We start from the raw sequence: 26,828 nt of genomic DNA on the forward strand, positions 1-26,828 counted from the left end.
CCAGAGGCGTGTTGTGCAGTGCGAGACCAGGGGCGTACTGTGCAGTGGGGGGGGGCGCACTGGGAGCCCAGGGGAGTGCTGTGCAGTGGGGGGGGGGGGGCGCACTGGGAGCCCAGGGTAGTGCTGTGCAGTGGGGAGTGCTGGGGGCGGGGCACTGCGAGCCCGGGGGCGTGCTGTGCAGAGGGGGGCACAGCAGCAGTGGGGGTGGCGACAGGCCAGGCACAGACTCAGGGCTAACCAGGACTTGGGGGGGCGGGGCTCTCCTGGCCCCCAGCCCGGGGAGAACCAAGCTGTGTGGGGGAGGCTCTCCCCAGCTTCGAGGGGGGCCGAGCCGTGCAGGTCGGTAGCCCTCCCCCCACGCCCGGACATCTCCCCCCACGGCCACAATGGATCGGCCTCCCCCCGGTCTCTCCCAGCCCCAGGTCGGCGGGGAGTAGGCGCTCTGCCGGGGACGGCTGGGAGGGGAGCCCCGCAGGGAACAGCTCCAGGAGGCCGTTGCTCATCCGGTGGCGGTGGCTACGGTTGCCATGGCGAGACTCCTCCTTCGCTGACGCGCGCGGTGACGCGCGGGGGGGCGGGGCGGCGCGGCTGCAGGGCGCCGCACGGCCCCAGACGGACCGAGCCGCCGCTGCCGCCGCCGCCCCCCGAGCCCAGCATGGTAATGGCCGAGCCCCGGCAGCCCCCCCCGCTGCTGCCCCGCGGGCCCGGGCCCGTCCGCGTCGGGTTCTACGACATCGAGGGCACGCTGGGGAAGGGCAACTTCGCCGTGGTGAAGCTGGGGCGGCACCGGATCACGCGCAGCGAGGTGAGGCGGCCGGAGGGGGGAGACCGGGCCTCCCTCGCCCCCCGGGGACCGGCTCGTGAGGAGGCGGGGCCGGGCCAGACCCTTCCCCTCCCCCGCCACTGCTACCGGCCCGAGGGCCTGGTACCGCCCCCCAGCCCCGCGGGCGGCTGGTTCCGACCCCCGGGAGCGCTGCCCCCCCCCTGCGGGTGCGCCGGTGGGGGGGCTCCCGGTGTGCCCCCCCCCCCCGACTGCCGTTCGCACAGGCACCGCCGGCCCGCAGCCGCCTTTGTCCCTGCAGCGGGGCCAGGGATGGAGCCGGCCTCCGGCCCCTGCCGCTCCGCCCGCGGGGTCCGGCTGAGCGCGGCGGGGGGCTCCGCCAAGCAGCCGAGCGCGGTGGGGAAGGAGCGAGCCGGCCGGCCGGCCCTGGGACCTCCCGCCAGCGGTGCGAGCTTCCCCGCGGGGGTGTCCCGGGGCCAAGCCGGAGGGGAGCCCCGCGGGGCGGGGGATAAGGCTCGGCCATGCACTTGCCAACAAGACAAGGTGTAGGTGAGGAAATATTTGTTTTTTTTTTACGGGGCCAACTTGTGCTGGTGAAAGTGTGGCGGAGCCGCAGAGCTCGCCTCCGGGTTCGGGGGCTGTAGCCGCGCCGAGAACAATGCCGACACTGGCCGTGGGGCTGCTGTTAGGATAGTCCCTTCGTGAGAAACGGCCAGGAGACACGGAGAACTTGGTCATTACCAAACGCAGAACAGGTTTGCAGTGCTTCGTTTGTAATGAGCGAGGGGCTGGGGCTCCAACAATCAGGTGCCCTGGCTCAAGCCATTTTTTTAAACTTTCATACCTGATGTGGCAAGCCCTGAGTTGCCGGGGCTATGAACTGCCAACCCTAGAGGTGCTGGGACTCTGCCCTAGCAAGCCCTGGCACAAATTAAGCACTGCAGGGTTGAACCCTAAAGGCTAAATTGTTCTGTGTTCTGCTGTCAGGTTTGCTATCTATTCAATATCTCCAGGTGTGGAGCCAGCTTTGGTGCTTTAGTTTAAAGAAGAATGATTCCCTCCTATCTCATGTCCCTGAATCAGCTTGTCTGGGTACTAAATTAAAAACAGTCATCTTTTCAGAAATGCAAGTTACCCAAGTTATCAATTAAATACCATTCTCAGAAAACCATAATTATGTTGTGCATCATCCATAATTAAACTACTATAGTCTGCTTGGGTAAAAATGTAGTTAGGCATATTTTTAAAATATTAAATATCTGATGGAAGCAGCACCTTTGGACATCATCGCTTAATAACTTTTAAAACAAGTACTTTCAGTTACTATAACTGTATTTAACGAGCAACAGAGAGTCCAGTAGCATCTTTAAGACTAACAGATATATTGGAGCATAAGCTTTTGTGGGTGAATGCCCACTTCGTCGGACGCATGCATGCATCCGACGAAGTGGGCATTCACCCACGAAAACTTATGCTCCAATACAACTGTTAGTCTTAAAGATGCCACTGGACTCTCTGTTGCTTTTTACGGATCCAGACTAACACGGCTACCCCTCTGATACTATAGCTGTATTTAAGTTTCTTGCCAATTTTTATAATATGATCATATTTCCTATTTAAAAAAAAACACCTTTTTCTGTGGTGCGATGTGAATGATCCATACAGGCAAGGAAACTGATTGAACAAAATGCACAAAGTAAAGAAATTGAAAACTGTCATCTTTCACTTATAATGATCTTAAGTGGTACAGGTATCAATAGGAAGGAGGCAAAATTATAATTGTTAACTTCAACTACAATTTTACATTTATCATTGTTGCAGGGCACATAGTAGTGGTCACTCTTCAAAGTTGTGTGTACAATGTTGTTGACCTCTTGAGGTCTCTTCCAGCCCTACATTTCTGTGATTCTATGAAAATCCAAAGTATTAAAGGAAATTTGATCAAGTTATGGGCTCACTTCTCAAATTGCACATTAAGGAACTTCGTCAAATAATTTTTAAACCCTTTCCTTGCTACTACTAAATACCCAAGTTTGGACATTAGAATTTTAGGTAGTGTTCAAGTATAGTGTTAATGTTTCACTCACCAGGCAGCAGGTAAAGCTGTTTGCTTATTGGTCTTCAGGCACCATGTCTCAATGGCATTGCAGTGGCAATCTTAACTTTTTCATTGTAATTAAAAAATTAGATCTGTTGAGTTTTGTGAAAATTTAAAATAATCTACACATTGCGTTTAAACAGCTTGACAATACTGTGTTTGGTACAAGTTGTCAGCTTAAAAAATGGCTGAAATTAATAGAAGTACATTCTAAAAACTTTACTAAATGTCAATATAAATAAGTTTAAATTTGATTGAATAGGTTTTCTTCTTGGTTAGGGTCTTGTATGCTGTGCTTGGTCTGGAAGTTGTTTTTATAGTTCACATTGTGAATTACTACGGCCAAGATGGAAGTAATTCCAGGAATGTGAATGGCAGGGTGAACTTATTATGACTGACAGTTGTTTCACATGGTATATTTTAAAATTAAGCTAAAATGAAACCTATATCATATTTTTCCCATAATTTTTGTAGCAGGTTTTCCCTTTCCAAAGTTTTGTGGTTAAACCTTGTGCACTCTTTTATTTATTTGCTTGGTTTGCATATGACTTATTGCCACAACAAGAAATTTATAAACATAGGTAGAACTTCATTGTTGGGTCAGTCAGTAGGAGCAGCTAGCTGGGTTGCAAGGGAGAGGGGCCCTATTAACTTTCACTAATGGTAAAGAGAACTTGCATTCTGACCAAGTACCATTCCTGTAATGATTGAAAGTCAGACCAGTGTGAGTTCCACCAACTCTGCTTAGTTACCTAGTAGAATTGCATTGAAATGATGCAGACCTTAAAGTTACTTGTCATGAAATTAATCTAATATATTTAAAGGTGAAATCCGACCTGAAACAGAATGTGTATATAAGAAGAATGTGTACATAGCCCAGAAGGTGGAGTATGGCAAACTAGTTCTAAATTGAGCGTGAACTCCTATAACTGTAACCTTAATGTTGCATTTGAGCACTCAAGTGAAGAAATGTGAAAGTTAATAGAAATGTAGGAATTGCAATGTATTCTCAACCATGGTTGATGTAGTCCTATAACCTGCCTTTAAGATCAGTCAGTACTAGATGCTTCAGAGGAGACAGCTGCATTTTTGATAGGTTCTTGCACACAGTACATGTTTGTTGTATCACAGAAATATCCTGTGATCAGAGAATTAGGTTTATGTTCATGAATATGGATACAGGAGAAGAAGTTATGGTCTGGAGGACAGGAAAAATAGGAGACGGCAACAAAAATAATTAGAAGCATTGGAAGAATCATAAGGGAAGCTCAGAAAGATTAGGACTGCTTAGTTTTAGGAGGTAAGTAGTGACATGAGGTATAAACATGAATGGTAAAGAACATCAGGCTGAATCTGCTGCTTACTATCTCCTAATATAAGAGGGACACCCTCTGGAATTATAAAAGTAATACACTTGCAGATAAAGGAAATACTCAAATACATAACCAACCTGTGGGACTCTTTCCTAGAAGATATAGGGCATTAAACTTAAAACTCAAATGGTTAGTCATCTGCATATTGATGTAAGCTGTCACTCCATGAACTATCATAAACACTTTTTATTAACCAGTCCTCATGGTTCAGGACATATGTCAGCCACCAACTACTTGAACTTGGAAAACCTTCTCCTATAGGCATGTTATTGCCTAATTGTCCATTACATATGGTTGTATTTTTCTCCAAAGTGGCTTCTCTAGGAGGCAGAATATTGAACTAGATGAACGGTTGGCTGATCAAATGTGTGTATGCATGATACATAATCATAAGTGCACTAGTTTAAAACACAACAGCCCTCCCCCCTTGTTGTGACCCACAAATTGGTTTAGCGCACACGGATTTAAGGGAAGCTAATATTGATGTAGCTATGTTGGGGCAAACCCATGATGTAGAAGCACTCCATTGCTTCCGTGGGGCTTGCACCAGCACTGTGTATTCCAGACCAGAGTAAGCCCTGTTTTACACTATTACAGTGAGTCTACATAGGGAGCTTGCATCAGGGTAACTGCACTCGTGCAAATTTCTCTAACCTAGACAGGGCCTAAGGTTTTAGCTTGACCTGTGCAACCTAAATGGCAGCTGCAAAAGAGAAAATCTGGATTTGTGCCTTTTTTGCTGTGTGTCTTATAGGTCTGAAAGATATTCAGCATTTCCCTTACATTAGAAGTTTAGGTCTTCTTTTTCTGGAGGACTATAAGGGTAGCATCAAAACTAAATAGAAATTAAATTCATCTTGAAAAATTGAAAGTAAGGATTATTAGTCAGACTAACTTTTTTTAATTTGATATCTGTTTAAATTTAGATGCCTGGCAGTTTCAGTTCCCTGCCCTTTCAGTTGAAGGCAGAGAAGGCTCCCACTCCAATTCTCTAGTCCTCTAGCAAAAACAAGGAAGGAAAGACTTACTATTCCTGATATTTTGAAGCAAGATTTCAAATAGGCTTTAGGCTTTTATGCATCTTAAAAGCAATGGTGGGGGGGGGAGGGTAAGGGAGGTGTAGACCATTTTTTTTAACACCTTTTCAGGTCACTTTTAAGCTGATTTAAAGCATTTATTACTCTTAATCATGAAAGTTGTGTGTGGTAGTGGGGAGAGGTGTGCAAATACACAGTGATTTGCAACCTAACTGTAGGAGTATGCTAGAATCATGTGACTTGCATAATTGTCCTTAATTTGGTGTGTCCTGTGGGTGGTGGCATGTGTTGCCATAGATAGAGGTTGACCATGCTAGAGAAATGAGAATTCAGTCATGTACCAGGTAAACCTTTATGCAGTATACTGGAAAGATTAGTGCTATGTTATGACATTTCTGGAAAATATTAGTGATTGCTAGTGAGCTGTATATTCAGTTTCACTGAGAGAGATTTCATAGTTCAACAGTTTTAGTGCAAAAATGTAAAATTAAAATCTTTGCTGCAGTCAGAAGCAGCATCTCCAATTTGAACTAAATAGGATTTGACCCATGTTTTGTTTTAATCAAGACACTGTTAAGATTGCTAGTGAAAAAGAGGTCAGTGCTAAGTGCAACCTCACATTTGTATAGTTGCATAGTATTTCTTAGTGATTTTTCTCTAAACCTTCAGATCCAACAAAGGGCAAAAAAATTCAGGATTAAAAAAGGCTGAGGTATCTAATCTACCTTTAAACATTTGAAACAGAGAAGCCAAATGTCTGTAATACTCTGTTTCAGATTAAGAAAATATTTACACATATGTTACAATGTCAATCCTAATATAAAACCTCAACCTGTATTTGAGAAGAGACAACAAAATATTTCTGTAATTAGCGCCACCTCTTACTGCATCTTTGTTTCAGAAAAACTGCTAGTGCTTAACTATAGCAAGAGAGTACACACTACATTTTATTCAGTTCATTATCATGAGTGTTTTTATAAAGTCTCTGGATGAACTAGAAATAAGAAGCCTTTAATATTTATTGGTCTACATTATTTGATATAAACGCTTTTTGTGTTGCCGATACACAGCTACTCGTGGTCAGCAAGAGTACCACATGTGGGATTATTTCAGAAATTCAAAAAAATGAACTAGCATGTAGCTAAATAAAAAAACATTTACACTCGTATAATTACATTTTAGATCAAAGAGGCAGTGTGGCAACTGTCATGTTGAGCGATCTGTATACTGAAAATCTTGATTTTTAAACATTTGACTGAAGCAAGATTGTGTTTATGGATTTTTAACAGCTTGGCAGGGTTCATCTGTTGACCTGCCCTCACAGCAGGTGATAGAACACTGTATAAAGCTGCTGAAGTTTGCTTAACTCATTTTGTGGGGGCAGCTTTTTAACTCCATCTAGAATGAAAAAGAAGATACTAAGAGATTCTTTGGAAAGAGAGAGCATTAGAGCAGAGGAGGTCCTGAAGGGAATCCCTAGGGACAACCAGTGGTAAGAAGAAAACTAAAAGTGAAGTTCATCTTTTTTTGTTAGTAATAATAACTAAATCACAGAAGGAGGAGGGTTTGGATGCTAATTCGGGGTCTGTTTGTTCTGTGGACTGTCCATTCAGCTTTATACCAGAGTTCACCTAATACAGCTGAATAACTTGCCCATTAGTCTAATTGTAAAGAACGTAATTGCATTTTTAAACACAGTTAGGGCTTTTGTAAATGTAGATCTAACCAAGGAAAGTTGTAAGGCTACCAAGTATTACATTTTAAGTGACCAAAACTGAATTTTTTAGAACTTGTTTGGATCATGTCATTTGTGATTAAATATGGAGATATGAAAACAAGTTCACTTATGTGAGTTCAAGGCTTGATGACATTAAAAGAACATTCTTGCTCTTAACGTGATAAGGCTTTTATAAACACGTTTTCAGACTTCACAGGAAGTGTTGGCTTGTCAGGTTCTTTGACACACTACTGTACCTGAATACGCTACATGAAAACTAAATGTGACACAGGTATTTGCAAGTTACATAGCTGTAAGTGCAGGGTTCTTAGAGCAAAAATGTTAAGTGATAGTGATAGAATTTTTGCAATAAACAGCTATTTGATAGTGTGGGAAATGTAGAACTCTAGTACAATAGACTTTCTTTAATGAGATTGTGTGGCATACTGATCTCTAATGCAAATGCATTTTTCTTGAGAATCTGAGAGACTGATTTTTAGTATGAGAAGACAAATGTTATTTGGAAGCCATTAGAACAGATTTTCTTGGGATTTGCACTGAAATGTTTGACTTGAGGACTGAATTTCTTGGAGCTGTATGGCTTCCTGACCTTCAAATGAAGGAATTATTTTCAGTCTTTTCACCATCTTCTAAATGTAGACAGGTTGTATTGTTCGGAAATTTTTAAACATCTGTAGCATGTCCCTCAATGGGGAACATTTGGAAAAGGAGGAAGTGGCAGAAAGCCACAAAGAAAGCACATTAATTTAACATTAAACTATAATAAATGTTACAGCAGGACTCAATTCTACAACTCACTTTTTACATGCTCAGTTTTCTGAAGATTCTCCTTTGGGGATGAAACGCCGCATGGTTGGTCCCAGATCAGAGATTATTTTTGTTTTTTAGTTGGTTCACATACCAGAAGGGAATTTGCTAAGTAAATGTGAAAAATGTCTTTTCAATTTTAAATAATTTTTTAAATAACTTCAGTCAACAATATGGTAAAAATATAATTATACATTTACTCTTGAAATAAAAGAAGCATCTGGCATAGATTAACTGTCAGTGAGATTACAGGTAAACGAAGACCCTTTTTACCCTCTCACAACTCATCTGTTCTTTCTTTCGCTAGGTCTGACTGAGGAGTTAGGTCTTTTATGGTTTGCAAGACAACTCAGCTGAATTGTATCTTTTAAAAATTTTGTTTTGGGCTTGCGCTTTTGCTAACATTGGGAGCTAGTAACTGCCTAACATACATGGAGAAAGTTGTCAACATAGGAAATGTTTATAGACAGACTTGAAAGCAGAAACATTCTTCATTGAAATATTTATGTTCCTTCAGTGTTTTATAATCTCTGTAGAGATTCTGTATTCAAATACAGGAGCAAATTGTGGAAATGCCAAACTCTGTTGGAAAAACCACCAGAGCTTGTATACTTTAAATTCACTTTTTCAATTCAAGGAATTTACACGCTTCACTGCAGGAACTTGTAATTGCAAGCCATATAAATACTAGATTTTTTTTTCCTGGGGGAGGGGAGGGATGGAAATCCAAAATACAAAAATGTATATTAAAGAGAGTGAAGCATTTTGGATGAACTGAAAAAGATGAAGGAAGAGCCTAGGAAGGCAGAGTTTTGCTGCTTCCTTACTTCAGGTTGTCCAGAACGCTGCCACGGATACTAAGGGCAGGTCTTCACTACCTGCCGGATCAGCGGGTAGTGATCGATCTATCGGGGGTCGATTTATTGCGTCTAGTGTAGACATGATAAAATCGATCCCCAATTGCGCTCCCCGTCGACTCCGGAACTCCAGCTCGCGAGAGGCAGAAGCGGAGTCGATGGGAGAGCGGCAGCGGTCGACTCGCCACCATCCTCATGGCCAGGTAAGTCGACCTAAGATACGCCGACTTTAGCAACACTATTCATGTAGCTGAAGTTGCGTATCTTAGGTATACACACACACACACCCCCCGCCGCTAGTGTAGACCTGGGCTTAGTGTGCTCCATCATTCTGCTTTTGCTCCACTACAGCACCCTTTACTGGCTTTCCCTCACCTTTTTATATCAGACATAAGCGCTCTCCTCTTTGAATCCCTACACAACTTCGCTCCTGTCAGCCTCTGTACGTTAGTCTTGTCACACAGAAGATACAGGCAAGCAATAAGAGAAAGTTATTTTAGTTATGATTAAAGGGAGCCTTATAAAGGGATAGAGGGAGAGAACAAGGTAAAAGTGTGCAGTGGTTCAAGTGTAAGGCAAAACTAAATGGGCTAGAATAATGAAAGGAAAGAACAGAGAGGAAATGGAAAGTGCTCAGGAATTCCTCTATGGATAAAGCTTCTGCAATCTGTGCATCTACTAAGGAACAGAGTTAGAGCAAGGGGTTAGTGTGGATAAATGAAATAAGAGGCAAGACTGATGCTGTGTAAGATACCATGTACAGGGGAGGTTTGGAGAGATTAGGCTATTAATGTAAGTAATGGGAAAATTAAAAATTGATCATACAAACATCTGAGAGAAGGTGGTTGGTTTCTTGAATTAGGCTTATCATGTGAGTGAGTACACTTGGATTGTACTTCTCTAATAAACTGGAATATAAATCCTCCTGGTTTACCTAAAATAGGTGATCCGTTACTCTGACAGGATCTGGATAAAGTGAAGTATCAGTTTGGGGTAGGGATCACCCTAGAAATGTTGGGTAACTTTATGTGAGAAGTAGTGGTTTCCATTCTTTTTATTGAGGGAGGAAGCTGAGTGGTGCTTGAAACAGGGCTCCACCCAGAGCACACCTGCCCTGTTAAATTAAGAAAATATAATAGGCCAGTTTCAGTGTTTGCTTGATATTGCTTTTTCGGTGAGCTACTGTAAAGTAAATGAGAGAAAGTGGGGAAATTTGACATGTAAGGAATAACTTTTTAAAGCAAATATTTCCTAAGGTGTATGTAAGAATTTTTGTTTCTATTTTTAGTGTCTGGTTTTGGTTATTATAATTTTCTAGAAAACTTGTTTTATAGGTTGATGAAATTATGCCTGCATAAACTTGTTCACAAATCAGTTTTATTGGCAGTAAACAAATTGGGGAGGGGGAGTCTTAATTTTTTTTAACAGACTGAATTCTTGTTTACATCCTTGTTTATTCCTACACCATGTATGTTCACACCAAAAAAAGGAATTTGCTCTGTTTAATATTCTCAGTATTTTCTCTTGCATTCTTTATGGCGCCTAACATTTTGTTTCCTTTTTTGGTGAAATTGGGAATCCCTTAAGTATAGTTCTGTGTAACTCAATTCTCCAGTATTGACTGGGAATGAGGTCAGTAGGACCCCAAACTAGCTTCTAAATAACATGGACTCTGTTTCCTCTGTGTAACTGACATGAGTTTCCCTGCAGAGATTTTACACTTTCTCAACAGCTTAATTACAGAAATCCTTATATCTAGAACATTAATCACATTGAAATAAAAATCCTTAACAATCCAAATTGCATTAGTTAAGTATGTTTTGATTGCATGTGGTGAGTCAAGAACTTGAGTTCAAAACTTTATTTAAAATTTGTGGGTGAAATCCTGGCTGCCTGGAACAATTTACGTGCATGGAATTGAGCATGTGCATAAGTATCTGCAGGATTGGGCTCTGGGGTAGAAAAGCAAGCTGTAATTGAAGGTTTTATTAGTGTATTTTGCAAATGGGAAAAAAATACTGACTAGTTTTAGTTTGAGAATTTCTCATTGCATTGTCCCAGATAGTGACATGGGGCTGCTGCAAGAAGTCTCAGCAAGCTGTTTCCTCCCTCAATATTGCTTCATGTTCCCAGGCGTCAGACTGCAGTTTCTCCATTTATTACTTCAGTCCACTTGCTCACATGCACAAATTAAGAGGCACTTGAGGGCTCTTCTCCTCTGTCTAAGCCCCTGCTGGTATTGCCTGCACCTGTTGACAATGCTAAAAGGATTTCGGTCAGCAGCTGAGTTCCTGGCTCAGCAGCATATCCTCTTATGTGCCTTATTTTTTATAAGTGAATTATCAAATTCTAAGATATAGCAAGTCTATTTTTGAAATTAAAAAAATGATCCAGAGTCCTAGGAATTTGGTGTCCTGTTAACAAGCAGGGGTAGACAAGACTGGAAAATTGATTTAAAGAAAAAACATTTTTGTTCTTTGGGCTACAGGTGGCAATAAAAATAATTGACAAATCTCAGCTGGATGCAGTGAACCTGGAAAAGATCTATCGAGAAGTGCAGATAATGAAAATGCTCGACCACCCGCACATAATAAAACTCTACCAGGTACAGTTACAATCCTCTTGCTTCTCCCCTCCCCCCACGTGTTCTTGTGTAAAATGTTTATGGATGTCTAGTCCTCTACATCAGTGACATTTTATGGGCTGCTGGTTCATAGTATACATTCGGCTTTTATGTGGTTGAGTTGTTTTGGGTGTGTTTTTAGTCTTTGTGCGTGCACAGCAGCATATTGGCCTAATTCATTCTGTGGTTAGCATTCATGTCTGCCTCATACAGAGTGACTCCAGAGGTGTCTGAGATCTAATTTTTAAAAAAACGGGGTGATTTAGTGCTGGTGAGAGATGCTAGAGATACCTGGAGACTGAACCTCCTATTTATTCACGTAGCAGGTACAGTCTGAGCAGCAGCTGTGCAAGTTTCCTTCACATTACTTTGCCTATGTGCCTAAACTGAGAGTGAGAGTGGCCATTGGTTTTTCTTGTTTTTTTTTCTGTTGAGACAACCCACTGCCATAACGTTTGGCACCCTTGTTGGTAATCTTGTAAAGACTTGTCCACTGGGATCTGGACTGAACCCTCCAGTCTCCTTTCAGGGAAGTTACCAACCTGCCAATAACACTGCTCTACAGCCAAAATGCTTCTGAAATAAATGTAGTCAAACTTTACCAATTCTGGGTCACTGAGAACGAAAATGATGCTTAAAATTGTTGATTGGCTCTAGTTTTCAAGATATGCTATTGGGTCAGTATATACGACCCTTGACTTGGGAGTGGCGGAGGATAAGTGAGTTATAAAGGGAAGGGATCTCAATTTAAACCAGAAATGACTAAAATACATCTTTGACTGGATCTATGAATAAATCTATGACTGGGTTTGGACAGTACTTGCTTTTTAGGCAAAACAATGAATGATGCAATCTGAAGCTGGTATTGCGTCATACATGATATGAATTGCATCATGTTATTCCTGGAAGTCATGGATGATGCAATCACAATGAAGCTTACATCACTCTGCTGAACAAATTGCCCTATATCCGCTCTAGAAATCATAGTGTCGTGCTCTCTTATTTGTCAGTGTTTGATTTTGCAAAGGGACACATTTCTGTTTAGCCAAACTGAGCAGAGATGCCTCGTACTTGTGTGAACAGTGCAGATAACTTCTGCTATGTTTGTGGTGAAGTGACTTTTGCATCACAAAAGCACAGTATAACCACTATGGTTAAGAAAGCCTATCACCTTTATATTGGCTGCAAAACTGGAGATCAGGACAAGAGGTGGGCCCCACACATATGCTGCAACACTTGTGCAACAAATCTTCGCCAGTGGTTGAACAGGAAAAGGAAATCTATGCCTTTTGCAGTGCCAATGATTTGGAGAGAGCCAACAGATCATACCAGCAATTGTTACTTCTGCATGGTGCCTCCAGTTGGGAATGGTGTGTCAAAGAAGAAAAAGTGGACTGTGCATTATCCAAACATTCCATCAGCTATACGTCCAGTACCCCACGGAGAAGGACTGCCGGTTCCTGATGCACCAGAGTCATTCTCACTTGAGTCAGATGAGGAAGAGGATGAAACTTCTGGTCCTGAACCATCAATGTCACAGGACCCACATTTTCTCCCATCCTCCTCCTCTGAACCACACCTCATAACACAAGGTGAACTGAATGACCTTGTCAGGGATTTGGAACTACCCAAGAGTAAGACAGAGCTGTTGGGTTCCAGACTACAGCAGTGGAATCTCCTGGTAGGTGATGTTAGGGTTTCCATGTTCCGTGATTGTTAAAAGGATCTTGTCATATTCTTCTTCATGGAAGGTGATCTTGTAGCCTGCAACAACATCGATGGTGTGATGGCAGCCTCAACATCGTTCACGATCCAGATGAGTGGAGACTGTTCATTGATTCATCGAAGACGAGTCTTAAGCTGTTTTACTGCATAATGGCAATGTTTTGCTATCAATTCCAGTTGGTCATGCAGTCCATATGAAGGAAACCTATGACAACATGAAACAACTTTTGAGGTGCATAAACTATGACCAACATCAATCGCAGCTTTATGGCGATTTGAAGGTTGTTGCTCTCTTGCTTGGTCTGCAGACTGGATACACAAAGTACTGCTGTTTTCTCTGCGAATGGGATAGTCGTGCAAGAGATTTCCACTACTTCAAGAGAGATTGGCCACTCTGACAGTCATTGGAGCCGGGGAGGAAAAGTGTTCAGCATCCACCACTTGTTGAATCAAGGAAGATTTTGTTACCACCCTTACACATCAAGCTGGGTCTGATGAAGCACTTTGTCAAGGCCATTGACAAAACACAAGCAGCTTTCAAGTACCTCCGTGGAAAATTTCCAAGGTTAAGTGAAGCTAAGATAAAGGAAGGTGTCTTTGTTGGTCCTCAGATTCGTGAACTTCTTCGAGATGATGCATTTGACCATGCACTGCGTGGCAAGGAAAAGACGGCATGGAAAGCCTTCCAGTTAGCGGCAATAAATTTTCTCGGAAACAACAAGGCAGACAACTACAGGTTGTTGGTGGAAAACCTCCTCAAGGCATACAAAAGTCTTGGTTGCAACATGTCACTAAAGATACATTTTTTGCACTCTCATCTAGATTTTTTTCCACTGAACTGCGGAGCAGTGAGCGACGAGCACAGCGAGCGATTTCACCAGGACATTGCAACAATGGAGAAACGCTATCAGGGCAAATGGAGCCCATCAATGCTTGCAAGAGATGCTCCATTTAATGAATACAAGAGACAAGCCAAGAAGCGCCACGTAGACACTGAATAGGACTAAACTATGTACATAATAGTTTTTTGCCTTTCGTTTCATAATAAATTTTATTTATATAACCCTTTTGCTGATTTTTAAAGTGTTACATAAACAGGACAGGTGAAATATTATCATGTAAAGCAACCATAAACACATAAAAAGACCCAGGTTTACAATTTATGATTAAAACTCTATCATCTACACAATATACATAGACATAGAATGTAAAAACTTAAATATCTTAGAAACAGTAGCCAATCAGTTGTTTTAATTGTCATATTTGAATTCAGCACATCAAAATACATAATAAATAGCACATTTTATCTCTGAAGCAGACGACTTCTCAAAAACTGTAGACCAGTGTAAGTGGTAACTTTCAATTAAAACCAACCACCTGCAAGTGGAAGATTCTTAAACCCAATCCTTTGAACTGTCCAGTTCCCCTAAAAATCCAGGTCCCAGTTCATTGTTGTATGGTCATTTACATCGGGGCAAAATGCTGCCTTTCCTGTCTGGGTGGGTGTAAGCAAGTCCACAAGGTGCAGGGCAAATCATGATTTGGATCTTTATTTTTCCTAAGTCATGAATAAATCTGTATACACACAGTAGACCATGATGCTGCAGATCCACTTATAGAAGTTGTCTGTAAACCTATTTGTGTAATTCTGGACAGAATCTTTGTATCTGCTGACTAGTTTCAGTTGATGTATGGGGGTTTGCAGTACAGCTGGGTAGGTTCAGAGTTAAAGGTGAAACTGCCCTTTCCTTGTCTTATTGTGTCTTGATAATTTAACAGACTTTGGCACAAAGAGATGAGGTAGAGGGAGTTCAGTTTCAGACGTTTCTTGGTTTGTTCTTCATTGCACACACTTCTTTCTTGAAGTCTGAAGTGTAGAGATGTTGTTGAGTCTTTTCTGATGTCTGGACGGTGTTGTGTATCAGGCCTGCTGCAGACTGAGACTGGCATCAGAACCCAATATATTGTGTAAAGAATTTCAAGGCATTCAACAGTTAGTCCTTCTGATTTTATGAGGCATGCCACACACACTTCCCATTGATGCTGAATCAAAATCTGTCTGAAATGATTAGGGACTTATAATGCCAGCTTGTCTAATTGGCATCCAGATGTTCTCTGCCCTGAGCAGGGGCAGTACTGGAACTATTGACAAGGGAGGTGAACTCAAAAGTGGAGGCCAAGGCAGAAGTAGAGTAGTAGAGAAATTCTACACCACCCATCCTCTCCACAGCAGCCCAAAAGCTAGAGGAAGCTCTGGGATGGGAGTGGGGAACCTTTTCAGATACCTACCAGCTAGAGGCTGAATTTGAAATCTGGATCTCCCAAATAGGGTCTAAAGATAACACATTATGGTAGGAATGAATGGGAGGGGGAACATCTTTCTTACAGGTCGTCGTTTAGTATATTTGGTCCTTTGGCTCTCAAGAATATAATATTTCTACACCTACATGTTATATTCTTGAGAGCCTCAGTTCTTCTTACTGCCCATTGCAGCGAGACAAAACAAGTGATGCCCGCTCCCTTCCTTTTAGCAGAATTTTCTCTCGTAAATTAGTTAATTCCCTTCAATTTCCTCCTTTTAAATTTTTTCTATATGAACACACACACCACCCTGCCCCCCCCCCCAAAATTAAATTTAAGTTTTTTCTTCTGTAATTTTACCCAGTATCCAGACCTAAACTGGCAGATTCAAAACCCTCAGGCTTCAAACTGTGGCAGTCCTGTGACACTTATTCCACTCATAGATGACCACAGCTGCTGTGTTTGTCGTCTCAGGGAGAACCATGTGTTAGACTGCTGCTCTGTATGACATCCTTTTCTGTCTCAGCAACTAAGTCCAGAGACTCTCAGAGTCAAACAATCAATGGGAGGGACTTCAGCACCCGAAGAGCGAAGTTTGACATCCAAGATTGATCTGGTCCCTAAGTTCCAGTCAGCCAATGCCCCTGCAAGTTGTCACGCAACATCCAAGTTCACTACTGGCAAAAATCCACAGCCCATCAGGCAAGGATCAGGAACCAGTGAAGACTATCTTGGTGTCAACTTCCCACCCTGGCACTGAGAACCAGTACTGCATTCTCACCAAGGCAAGCGAGATCTGAACACCTGGATAGACACTGCTGCCTGTACTGATCCCCCTCGTCCCACAAGGAGAGACTCAAACCCTCTCTCTCCTCTCAGCAGCAGAGTGCTAAGCTTGTTCATTCGGTAGGGGCAAGTGATGCTCAACACTTGGCACTGATCTACATCTCCAAACTCACAATACCAAAGTCGGCGCAAAGATCAGCACTGCCTCTGGGAGAAATTTCTGGCTCTTTTCCCCACCTTGTCAACCTTTTCAGCCTCATTTTTAAAATGAGGCCACCAGAACTGGATGCAATATTCCAGTATCAGTCTCATCAGTGCCATATACCTATGTAAAATCATCTCACTACTCTTCTGTTTATACACCCAAGGCTCACATTAGCCCTTTTTTGCCATATTGTCATACTGGGAGCTCATGTTGGGTTATTTGTCCACTACAATGCCTACATCTTTTTAGGAGAGAGTCTCTTCTCTCCTGGATGCACTCCCCAACTCTGCAGGTATGATGTTCCTTCATCCTAGATCTAAGATCATGTATCTCTGTTCAAGTTAGGGAGGATGATGACCTGTTTGCCTCTACACCTGAGCCCCAAACCTCAAGCTCTTTAGATACCAAAGACAGTCCAGACAGAGGATACCCACCTACCTTTGACAACAATCTTCTGTGTACACACCCAGCAAGAAGCCAGGATTATCTCGGAAGAGACCATCACTTCCTTCAGTAATTGGTCAGTCTACATCAGCTACACCAAATTTGATAGAGCAGTGTTATAGTCACTTTATTTAGTGGCTGCCAGGACTTCTCAATCCCACCTTGTAGATGAAACAGTGCTTATCAGTTACCTAGAGTGGGATCATATGGACACAGATTTGAAGACGATAGGACGGTAACCTTATAGGACCTGTAGTTTCCTGACCCGTCAGACCCCTTTGGTACTGACCGCACCAAGACCACCCACCTCTGACACAGCGGGACCATCCGGTACCGTGCAAGCCAAAGACACTAAGGTGGGTTCAGACAAAGGCACAAAAGGGAAACCTACAATCCCTGCCTTGGTACCGCCAGAGCCACTCAAACATGCAGTAGCAGCACTGAGCAGCTTGGCAGTGCTACAATCTATGGCGTCACCTCCTGCCTCCACAGCGCACAACCCTCGACACTGACAATCGCGGTAAAGGCATCAGTACCACTGACAACACCCTGCTCAGAACTGATATACTCTCCATACTGCAGCAGTTTCTCCAGCATAGAGACCTTTTAGTCTCGTCAACACCGGAATTGCCACTCCTCGGTACCGACGTTATTTCTGCATGGTTGGTACCATGCCAACTTGCTACACAAACCAGATCAGCTCCTCCTTTATCCAGTGACAAGGATGATGATGAGGAAGGGAAAATCTACTCCTCCCATTGCTCTTCGCCTATACAGACGGCCACCAGACCGGGTCCACTAGAATAACATCAGTACCACCCAAGAGCTGAAACTCAAGGATGGTACAGACACCCCTGGATGCTGCCACCAATGTCATTCCCACCACAGTGGCCCTACTGGGACGCATGAGCAGCGTATCACCAACACTACCCTAAGCCTCCCTGTCCACACAGGGAGAGGTCAAGGCATTCTCCATCACCTTCAGTATCTCGACCCTCTGAATCCCTGGAAGAGGCAATCGAGAAACTGGAGGAGACTTCGGATCAGGAAGTCACTGTATCTGCCAGTTTTTCATCCTTCTCTCCGGATGAAACTATCATGCCCCCACCACCTACGATGGGGATGACTTTAAACAGTTCCAAGAACTGTTTAAGAGGATTGCAGACTCCCTGGGTATACCGCTGGAAGAAGTTGCAGAGTCCCAACATAAGTTGTTGGACATCCTCCAAACTTCAACCTCTTCCAAGATTACTCCTCCAATAAATGAGGCTCTCATGGACCCAGCCAAGACTATCTGGCAAACCCTAGCAACAATTATGCCCACTTGCAAAAGAGCAGATTAAAAATAATTATGTACCTTCCAAGAGAGTGGAATTTTTATTGTCGCACGCCATGAATGAACGGGGCAGACAACACCACTCCAGATCCACTCCATATAACGGAGTGGAAGTGATTGGATCTTTTTGGTCGTAAAACTTACTCCTCTGTGACCTTACAGTTCAGGATTGCAAACTTTGAAGCATTAATGGCCAAATAATATCACTCCAACTATTAAAAAATGTCTGAATTCATTGAACATATACCAGAAGAAGCTTTCTATAGCTTTTAGCTTTAGCTTCTTCTAAGTTTTTCACCTCCCACTCAAGACTTGAGGAACCTGGATGATCGAACTCTAGACCTGAAAGACTTCTTAAAAATCTGTTTTACTTTTCACTATTTATGCTGTATTCTTTTTGCATTTCACTTAAATTGGATGGTAAAAATAGATTAGTCAGTTTTACATTTGTTTCTAGTATCTTTCCTTTTCTGTTATTCATACAAACATGATGCCATGGCATTTTGGGTTATTGGCATTTCAGAATAAGATTTTGATCTGAATCTACATCCTTATATATTACAGAATCTACATTTTGGGCCTAACTTCCCTGTCAACAACCTTTTTAGTAAATTTAGGCCAATTTATTTCATGAATGGTGCTTCATCTGATTTCGTATTTGAAATATCATGCAAGAAACATGTTTAACTCAAATTGCAGGCACCAAAAAATAAAACAAAAGAAAAAAACCCTTTGCATTCAAACTGAGGGCCTGATCCTGCAGTCCTTTGAAGGCAATGGGATTGCTCACATAAAAGATCAACCCTTTGGTGACAGAATTATTCCACTGAATAAAGACAAAGGTCTTGATTTAGCAAAGTCTTGTTTAGCTTTAATTTCATGTTATGGGAAATAGTCTGGCACTTCCTTTTAAAATCAACTTGTGATTCATAGAATAGAGGCAAATGTTAGGGGATAAAATTAGTAGCTAGCATAAGTAAAATTCATCACAATCTCCTAAATGAATGACAAAAAAGAAAAACGAGGGAGAGGGAGGAGTGGAAAGCAGTTAAATTAGGGACTGGAGGGAAGCAAGGACAGTTACGGACAAAGGTAATGCAACTTTTAATTTTATGTTTGCCTCCTAGATATTGTTGTCATTGGCACATTAGAAATACATTTGGTAGATAGGTAAGTAGATAAAAGTAACATTAGCATGCCAAAAACATTGAGTCTTTCTAATCTATCTACATATAATGTGCCCGTCATGGGGGTATGCCCACAATATGAGTCTCAGAGCTCCCTATTTGAGGGGGCTGGGCATAATGGGGACCAAATTCATGGCTTTCTAGTGTAGAAAATACAATATTGACATTTCCTGCCTTCTCCAGGTGTTGAATTAAAAACCAACCAACCTTTCCATACTATTTTCTTTTTCAATAAAGAAAATTACAGGCAAAATGCACTCTGGACCTTTATAGAATTAAATAAGGACCCAGATATGGTTGGACTTTCTGAAGATCAGGCATTGTGTTCTATCTGTAGAGCTATATCAAATCTTTTGGGTAATTCATGTGGGTTTTATAATTTTCTGTTAAAGGTATGTGAGATACAAAGTGAGTGAGGTAATATCTTTTACTGGACCAATTTCTGTTGGTGAAAGAGACAAGCTTTTGAGCTACACGGAGTACGTCTTCAGCTGTTTGTTCTTTAGCTCTGTGTAGATCGAAAGTTTGTCTTTCACCAACAGAAGTTGGTTCAGTAAAAGATGTTACTTCATCCACCTTGTCTCTTGAATATCCTGGGATCAACATGGCTACAACATGTTAAAATATGTTTTAAAACCTAAGAAGAAAAACACATTTCTTCAAAAACAATTATTTACTTGAAACTGTTGCAATAGTTTCCAGATTGTGAATAAATAAAAAGCCAGAAAATCATGACTAAAGGAGGCTGTGCCCACAACTTACTCAGGTTGGTCTGTCTTTAACAAATTACAGTACTCAGGTTTGTTTAAATAGTTAAGGTCCAAAATGTGACTGACACTTAAATTGTTATAACCTGCTGCAGAAGAAAATCCTAAATGACTATTTTTATTTTAAAATACAGTTTTTCAGTCTGTTTTTGGTCCTGCTACTTGTGTAATGAGCTACTGAGGGAGCATTTAAAAGATTAAGCTAGGGTGATGCATAGAATCAAAACTGCAGTGTAATTAAGGAAGTTTTCCTTTTGGGGGTAGATTTCTTGGCAAGTTTGTGTCCTGAATTCTTAGGTGAAATCCCCTTGTTTGGGACAGCGCAGAAATTTTTATGTCAAATTTAGAGATGTAGATTTTGTCCAGTATTTCCAAATTGAGAACAGGCTATCCTTGTGGAAAAGAATGAGGAGTACTTGTGGCACCGTAGAGTCTCTAAGGTGCCACAAGTACTCCTCGTTCTTTTTGCTGATACAGACTAACACGGCTACCACTCTGAAACTTGTGGAAAAGGTCACTCAAACAGCATCAGGGCTATAGATGTCTGAGGAAAGAAGTTTTAAGTTGTTTGTAAAATTTCCAGAAAGGTGAAACTGGGGATGTGATGGTTTCATTACCGTACTGCGCACAGTTGCATTATGGTATCAATAGAATCTCATGATTTATCGGATTAGCCACTCTTTCCCAAACGTGCAATACATTGTTTTTTTCCACCATGACGACTGAGGGCAGCAAGGGCTCCAAGCTTCTTTCCTGTCTACAGACACTAATAATTTTCCAGCAAGTCAGAAGAGGAGTTAAGCAGAACAGTTACTCAGACATGTTGGCTCAAGTGCAAACCACTTTCAGGCCAAGTCTGTTCACTCAGTTAGCATTTGGAGTTGTCAGCTTCTCATAGCTATTATTTGGGACTAAGAATCAAATCTAAGTTGTCATTTAGGCTCCAATTTTAGCAAAGTACTTAAGCATTTGGCTAACCGTCAGCACACGGTAGCCCGGTTGAAGTCAGTCATGTGACTAAATTTAAGCATCTGTGTACGTGTTTGCAGGCTTGAGACCTTAAGTGACTTTCTTTGGGGGAGAAGGGCTGGAATAGCTATATTTATGTAATTTTTACCCTTCTCCAACTAAACTAATATGCAATTTCTCCATCAACAGGTGATGGAGACCAAAAGCATGTTGTACCTTGTGACAGAATACGCCAAAAACGGAGAAATTTTCGGTAAGCAAGAGAATATTTTAATGTTAAAATATTAAATCATTTACTTCTGCGGGTTATTTCATCTTACTGGATCAGTTTTTATAAAATAAATACACAGAGCCAACCTGTGGAACTCATTGCCAGGGGATATTGTGAAGGCCAGAAGACAACTGGGTTCAAAAAAGAATTAAATAAGTTAATGGAGAATCAGTCCTTCAATGGCTATTAGCCAAGGTGGTCAGGGATGCATCCCCATGTTCTGGGTGTCTCAACTGCCAGAAGCTGGGACTGGATAACTGGAGGTGGATCACTTGATAATTGGTCTGTTCTATTCATTCCCTTTGAAGCATCGGGCACTGGCCACTTTTGGAAGACAGGATATTGGGCTAGATGGACCATTGGTCTGATCCAGTATGGCCGTTCTTATGTAAATTGAAGCCTCAGGGACATTTATACTGTAGCGCACACTTTCTCATTTATCTGCCACGGAAAAGCTGTGACACTAATTGAAACTGTTTTCCTCATTTTATTAATTGAAATACAAAAATATTTCTTAAAAATGTAAACGCTTAATGTAAGGTTTAACAAAATTCTGTTAAGGAAATGTGGTGTCCTTCTAGCAGAGTTGATTGTATATTAAAAAGCAATGTAGATTCATAGATTCCAAGATTGGAGGGACTGTTGTGATCATCTAATATGACCCCCTGTATAACATAAAATAATTCCTAGAGTCACTCTTCTTTAGAAAAGCATCCGATCTTGATTTAAAAAATCACAGTGATGGAGAATCCACCATGGCCCTTGATAAATTGTTCCAAATGGTTAATGACCCTCACTGTTAAACATTTACGCCTTATTTCTAGTCTGAATTTGTTTAGTTTCAGCTTTGAGCCATTGGATCGTGCTCTACCTTTCTTTGCTAGATTGAAGAGCCTGTTACTAAATAATTGTTCCCCACTTGGGTACATGTAGACTGTAACCAAGTCACCCCTTCACTTTCTTTTTGTTAAGCTAAATAGCTTGAGCTCCTGGAGTCTGCTACTATAAGGCATGTTTTCTAATCCTTCAGTCATTGTTGTGACTCTTCTCTGAACCTGCTCCAGTTTGTCAATATCGTTTTCGAATTGTGGGCACCAGAACTGGACACAATATTTCAGAAACAGTTGCAACAGTGCCAAATACACAGTTATAATAACTTCTGTACTCGAGATTCTCCTGGTTGCATTAGCTCTTGGAGTGTGGGCCGAAATGTGATCTCATTTACAATGATGTAACTCAGTTGAAGACGAAGTTATCAGATTTACACCAGTGTAATGGAGATCAGGATCTGGGTTTACGCTTCCTACATAACATGCTAGATGTTCTTCTGTCACAATGAATAGTGGCCCAAACCATATTTCAGGTAAGCTAAAGCACTCTTGATTCTAGCCTTTTTCAGTCATCAGACTTACTTTTTTAACGTGGCTCCTATGGGGAGTGTTTATTCATAGCTGCTCAGAGTCACTCTACAATAAATTCTGGTAAGTTTAGCTAACATGAACCTGACCTTGTTTCAGTTTTGTCTTTGAGCACTGAAATTGGAGCAGGGACAAGATTTTCATAATAAATTCAAATGAAATTTGGCATTTTGCTTGTTGTGATATTTTAAAGAGAGTTGTTTTGCTTCTGTTGGTCTCCGAAGACTGTAACCATGAGGAAAGGCTGAATAAAGAAGTCACCTCGATGCATCTGAGTCCCAAGTTGTATGCTCTCCAAGTGATGACATCTTGGCAGAAGGAACGTGCAGACTTACCTTTCCTTTTTGATCATTTTAAAACTAGTAGTTAGTGAAAAACTTTGGCCCAGAAATTATTTTTATGTGTGCACTACAGAGGGCAGGGTAATTTTTAGATGCTGGGACTTAGTAGTTCTGGCTCTATAGAAGGGAAGAAAGGGTAAACATAGTAGTACTGTCCTCTCGCCATCAGATTTGCAACCATAATAGATAATGAGCCCGGGCTTTATGCAACAAGAGTCAAAGGTTTGCTCTTTGAAGTTACCTGAGAAGAAAAGCATTCCTCCCAAAAGAAATGACCTTATACTGTTCTCTTTATCATGAGGGAATAGTTGACATTTCACAAGACACTTCTGGGGCATCTACTGTCATTTTCCCCATTACCAATTATTGCTGCCTTTATATAGCTAGGAAAAAGACTTTGGATAGAGATTGGCCTTATGCTTTCTTACTGTAGTTTCTATTCTTCTGTTATTTTTCCAGTCTGAGAGTTTTGCTATTGAAAGAATCATAATATGCCGAGAGGCTCTATCATGACACATGGTTACGTAGAAGGCAGTGTTTCCTCTGGCCCCACAGGCTGTTTGCTGTTCTGGCCTTGCCAGTTTTCACTGGTGGGATCAGAAAGCAGTTCTGTCATATCAGAATCTTCCAATCAACAGAATTCCCTTTGCAGCAAATAAAACTGAGTGAGAACTGTGAAGTAGAATTTTGGAGTATGGAGCCTCCTGAGCAGTTCTCACACAGGTATCTGGCCTTTGCCTGGCAGAACATTCCTGCAAGGTGTTCCTTCCACAGTGGTAGTAATAAAGAACCTCCATCATTTCATTAGGATAACAAGATGTGAAGGAAGCTTTTTCTCATCTTCGGAACATTTGGAAACATTTCAAAGGGAGATGAATTCAATGTCTAACAAAGGTCTCTAGTTGTCTATGAACATGACAAGAGGGGGAGGATTGGGAGCTTCAATTTTAAGTTATTATAGGATTGTGAAAAAGAAAGGGTTTCCTGATGACACTCACATTTCTGGATATATTTGCCATGGTTGTGGATGTCCTCATATGGGGTGAAAAAACTCAGGAATCACAGGGTGGTCTCTTAACAGTTTGAGAGCTCAAACAATTAACAGGCAGTCAGCAGATTCCAGGCCAGTAATTAAATTACTGAGGGTTTTTGTTTCCATATCTTTGCTTGTTGATGTACTCTCTATTTGCAAGCCAAGTATGTGCTTGTGGTTTTTGCCTCAAAATATTGATTCTCTCGTTTTCAGTGGTGGCATTTTAGGTGGCTGGCACTGGAAACTGAAGATTGGCCACCTTCAATCCACAGAACTTTTGGACATTTGGCTGCTAACAGCACAAGAATATCCAATAAGTGGCTGCCCATAGCACATGATGGTCTCAGCCCCAAAACCTGATACGTGTAGCCTAACAGAGAATAAAGATTTACATTCAATATTCCAGTATAGTGGTGGGTTGGCCTGTTGCCTCACAGATGCAGTGGGGATGACTTAAGACTTGTCTACACTTTAAATGCTACAGTGGCAACGGCACTGCTGTGGTGCTTCAGTGTAGATACTACTATACGGGATGGGAGGGGTTCTCCTGGCAACGTAGGAATCCACCTCCTCAAGAGGCGGTATCTAGGTCTGTCGACCTAGTGTTATGTACACCTGGGGTTAGATAGACTTAACTGTTTGTGGATTTTGCACACCTCTGAGTGATGTAGCTGGGTCGACCTAACTTTTCAATGTAGACCAGACCTTGGGCTTGTTAAATCCTTTCTAATCGCTGAAGATTTGGGCTGTCCTAAAATGACAGATGCCTGACAATAGAGTAATCAGAGCACTCATCACGCATTGGGTTTTTAGGGCCCGTCTGGCAGTCTTGGGTGATAATGTAACACAGCTGTGCTTGGTTCTGGCCTTTTAGAGGTCTTCAGAGTACTCAGTCCAAATAGGCTACTCTCGGTTATCAACATTTCGGTGTAATGAGGGTTTAGATTTGCCAGTCTGCAGGTATCAGAAAGAACAAGGGCTATTCCTGTGCAAACAAGATGATGCTGTCACTCAGCTAGTCTGTTTCCAGTCACCTTTAAATATATCTATTAAAATAGTGCTCCCAGAGGTCTTAAAAGATTTAGCACAGGTAGAATTTAACCTTGCAGATTTTGGCATCCTTTTCTCTTGGGTTTCTGTATATTACCCTAAACTGTTGGGAATATTTGAGTATAGGCTTAGTTACATTAGCAACTTTGTAGGTGCAAGAGTTAATGGGTTCAGAAAGGAAATAGGGTGAGAATGAGACCTTTTCTATTTGGCTGTGCTTCCACAATAGCAGGATGGTGTGTGGTCTTGGTTGTGACGGGATATGATCAGCATTTAGAGTTCTGATCTGTTGGAATGGAAGAAGATACCTGGATGGAGAGGTCAGCCTGCTGGAAAAGATGGAACTAATAATTTTTTGTTTGTGATTTGGAAATGTGGCTTTTCTTAAGCAATGATCGTTGTTGAAATATAACCATGTTGTATATATCAGTCTGTGCACCTTGTCTTCTTGTAATTGGTGTGAGATTGAGTTAGTGCCTAATGAACAGGGAACAGGATTGGGGAGATTTAGGATTGCAAAACATAAACTGAATGTTTAAAGTAGGCTGTCTGGGTACATGGAAATGGAATTAGATGCACCTTAGATAAGGATTTCTAAATCTTCTTATAAAACTTCTTTTTTAAAATAGTGTTTGATGGCAATCTGGGGTGATGTGCCAGTATATTCTAGGGGCTGGAGTTCACATCTTTCTAAGGGCACAGCTGAAAATACGTTTTGTGAGCTCCACCACAGTCCCTACTAGATATTGGTTCATATCACAAAACCAGTCTAATTTTGGCATGGCTAATGGGCCCTGCCATAGAAAGGGCCTTGTCTGGAATAGCAAGAGGCAGGGAGGGCTGCAGGTCAGGATTTAAGTGTGTTAGTAAAGCTGCGTGGAAGGCTATAGGATTTTACATTTTACGTGCTTTTTATTTATCATGAAAATTCCAGATTAATAAATATCTCTTCCCCTCTGGCAGAGGTCATGAGTTAAGGTCCCCACACAGCATTGTGAAATTGATCCTATTGTTTTACTGGTTCTGGTTATACATCCTGCTGGATGACCATGCACTATTACACCTCCAGGAAATATTTACATTCAAGTCTCATGCCTAACCCTAGTAGATGGTATTCAGCGGTACTTAGTATTGTTCAGCACCAATATGATAGGGGATTCTGTAATTGGCTTTAGCCCCCAGTTCTTAACACTACCCTAACCTGCTTACTAGAAAAGCCTGTTAGTGTGATGATTAGCCATCCGAGGCCAGGTCTACACTCAAAAGTTAAGTTGACACAGCTATGTCATTCAGGGGTGTGCAAGATCCATACCCCTGAACGATGAGTTAAGTTAACCTAACCCCCGTGTACACCACACTAGGTGGATGGGAGAATTATTCCACTGACCTAGCTTGGGAAGGTGGATTAATTATACCAATTGGAGAAACCCTCCAGTCACTGTAGTGAGTGTTTACACTGAAGCTCTACAGCAGCTCAGCTGCAGCGCCTTGCAGGTGTGCCACTGCAGTGTTTCAAGTGTAGACAAGCTCTGCAACTTTTCCTCACTTGCACCTGTGCAAACTGGGTATAAAATGCTACCGTTCTGATCTGTAGCATTTGACACCTCCTTTGCACTGGAGTAAATGACTACACAAGCTGCAAGGCAGTGGAGAATGAGGCCCAATGTTTCTGAAGCTTCAG

At 41.9% G+C, this 26,828-nt stretch overlaps 1 protein-coding gene across 5 annotated transcripts in view; it reads left to right on the forward strand.

Moving 5' to 3' along the window:
* Positions 1–539: 539 nt before the first annotated feature.
* SIK2 (salt inducible kinase 2) overlaps positions 540–26,828 on the forward strand; it is a 106,083-nt gene continuing 79,794 nt past the window's right edge. The window contains exons 1-4 of one of the 5 annotated variants that reach the window (XM_065570358.1): positions 1,127–1,330; positions 11,180–11,296; positions 19,239–19,281; positions 21,224–21,287. In XM_065570358.1, the coding sequence (XP_065426430.1) occupies positions 21,227–21,287 (61 nt within the window). In that variant the 5' untranslated portion in view covers positions 1,127–1,330; positions 11,180–11,296; positions 19,239–19,281; positions 21,224–21,226. Of the gene's footprint in view, positions 806–1,126; positions 1,331–11,179; positions 11,297–19,238; positions 19,282–21,223; positions 21,288–26,828 lie in introns of those variants that run through there. The other 4 variants (XM_065570360.1, XM_005291414.5, XM_042851863.2 and 1 more) reach the window with 4 other exon arrangements.

The sequence above is a fragment of the Chrysemys picta genome, chromosome 16, assembly GCF_011386835.1.
Source record: "Chrysemys picta bellii isolate R12L10 chromosome 16, ASM1138683v2, whole genome shotgun sequence".
NCBI classification, from domain to species: Eukaryota; Metazoa; Chordata; order Testudines; family Emydidae; genus Chrysemys; species Chrysemys picta.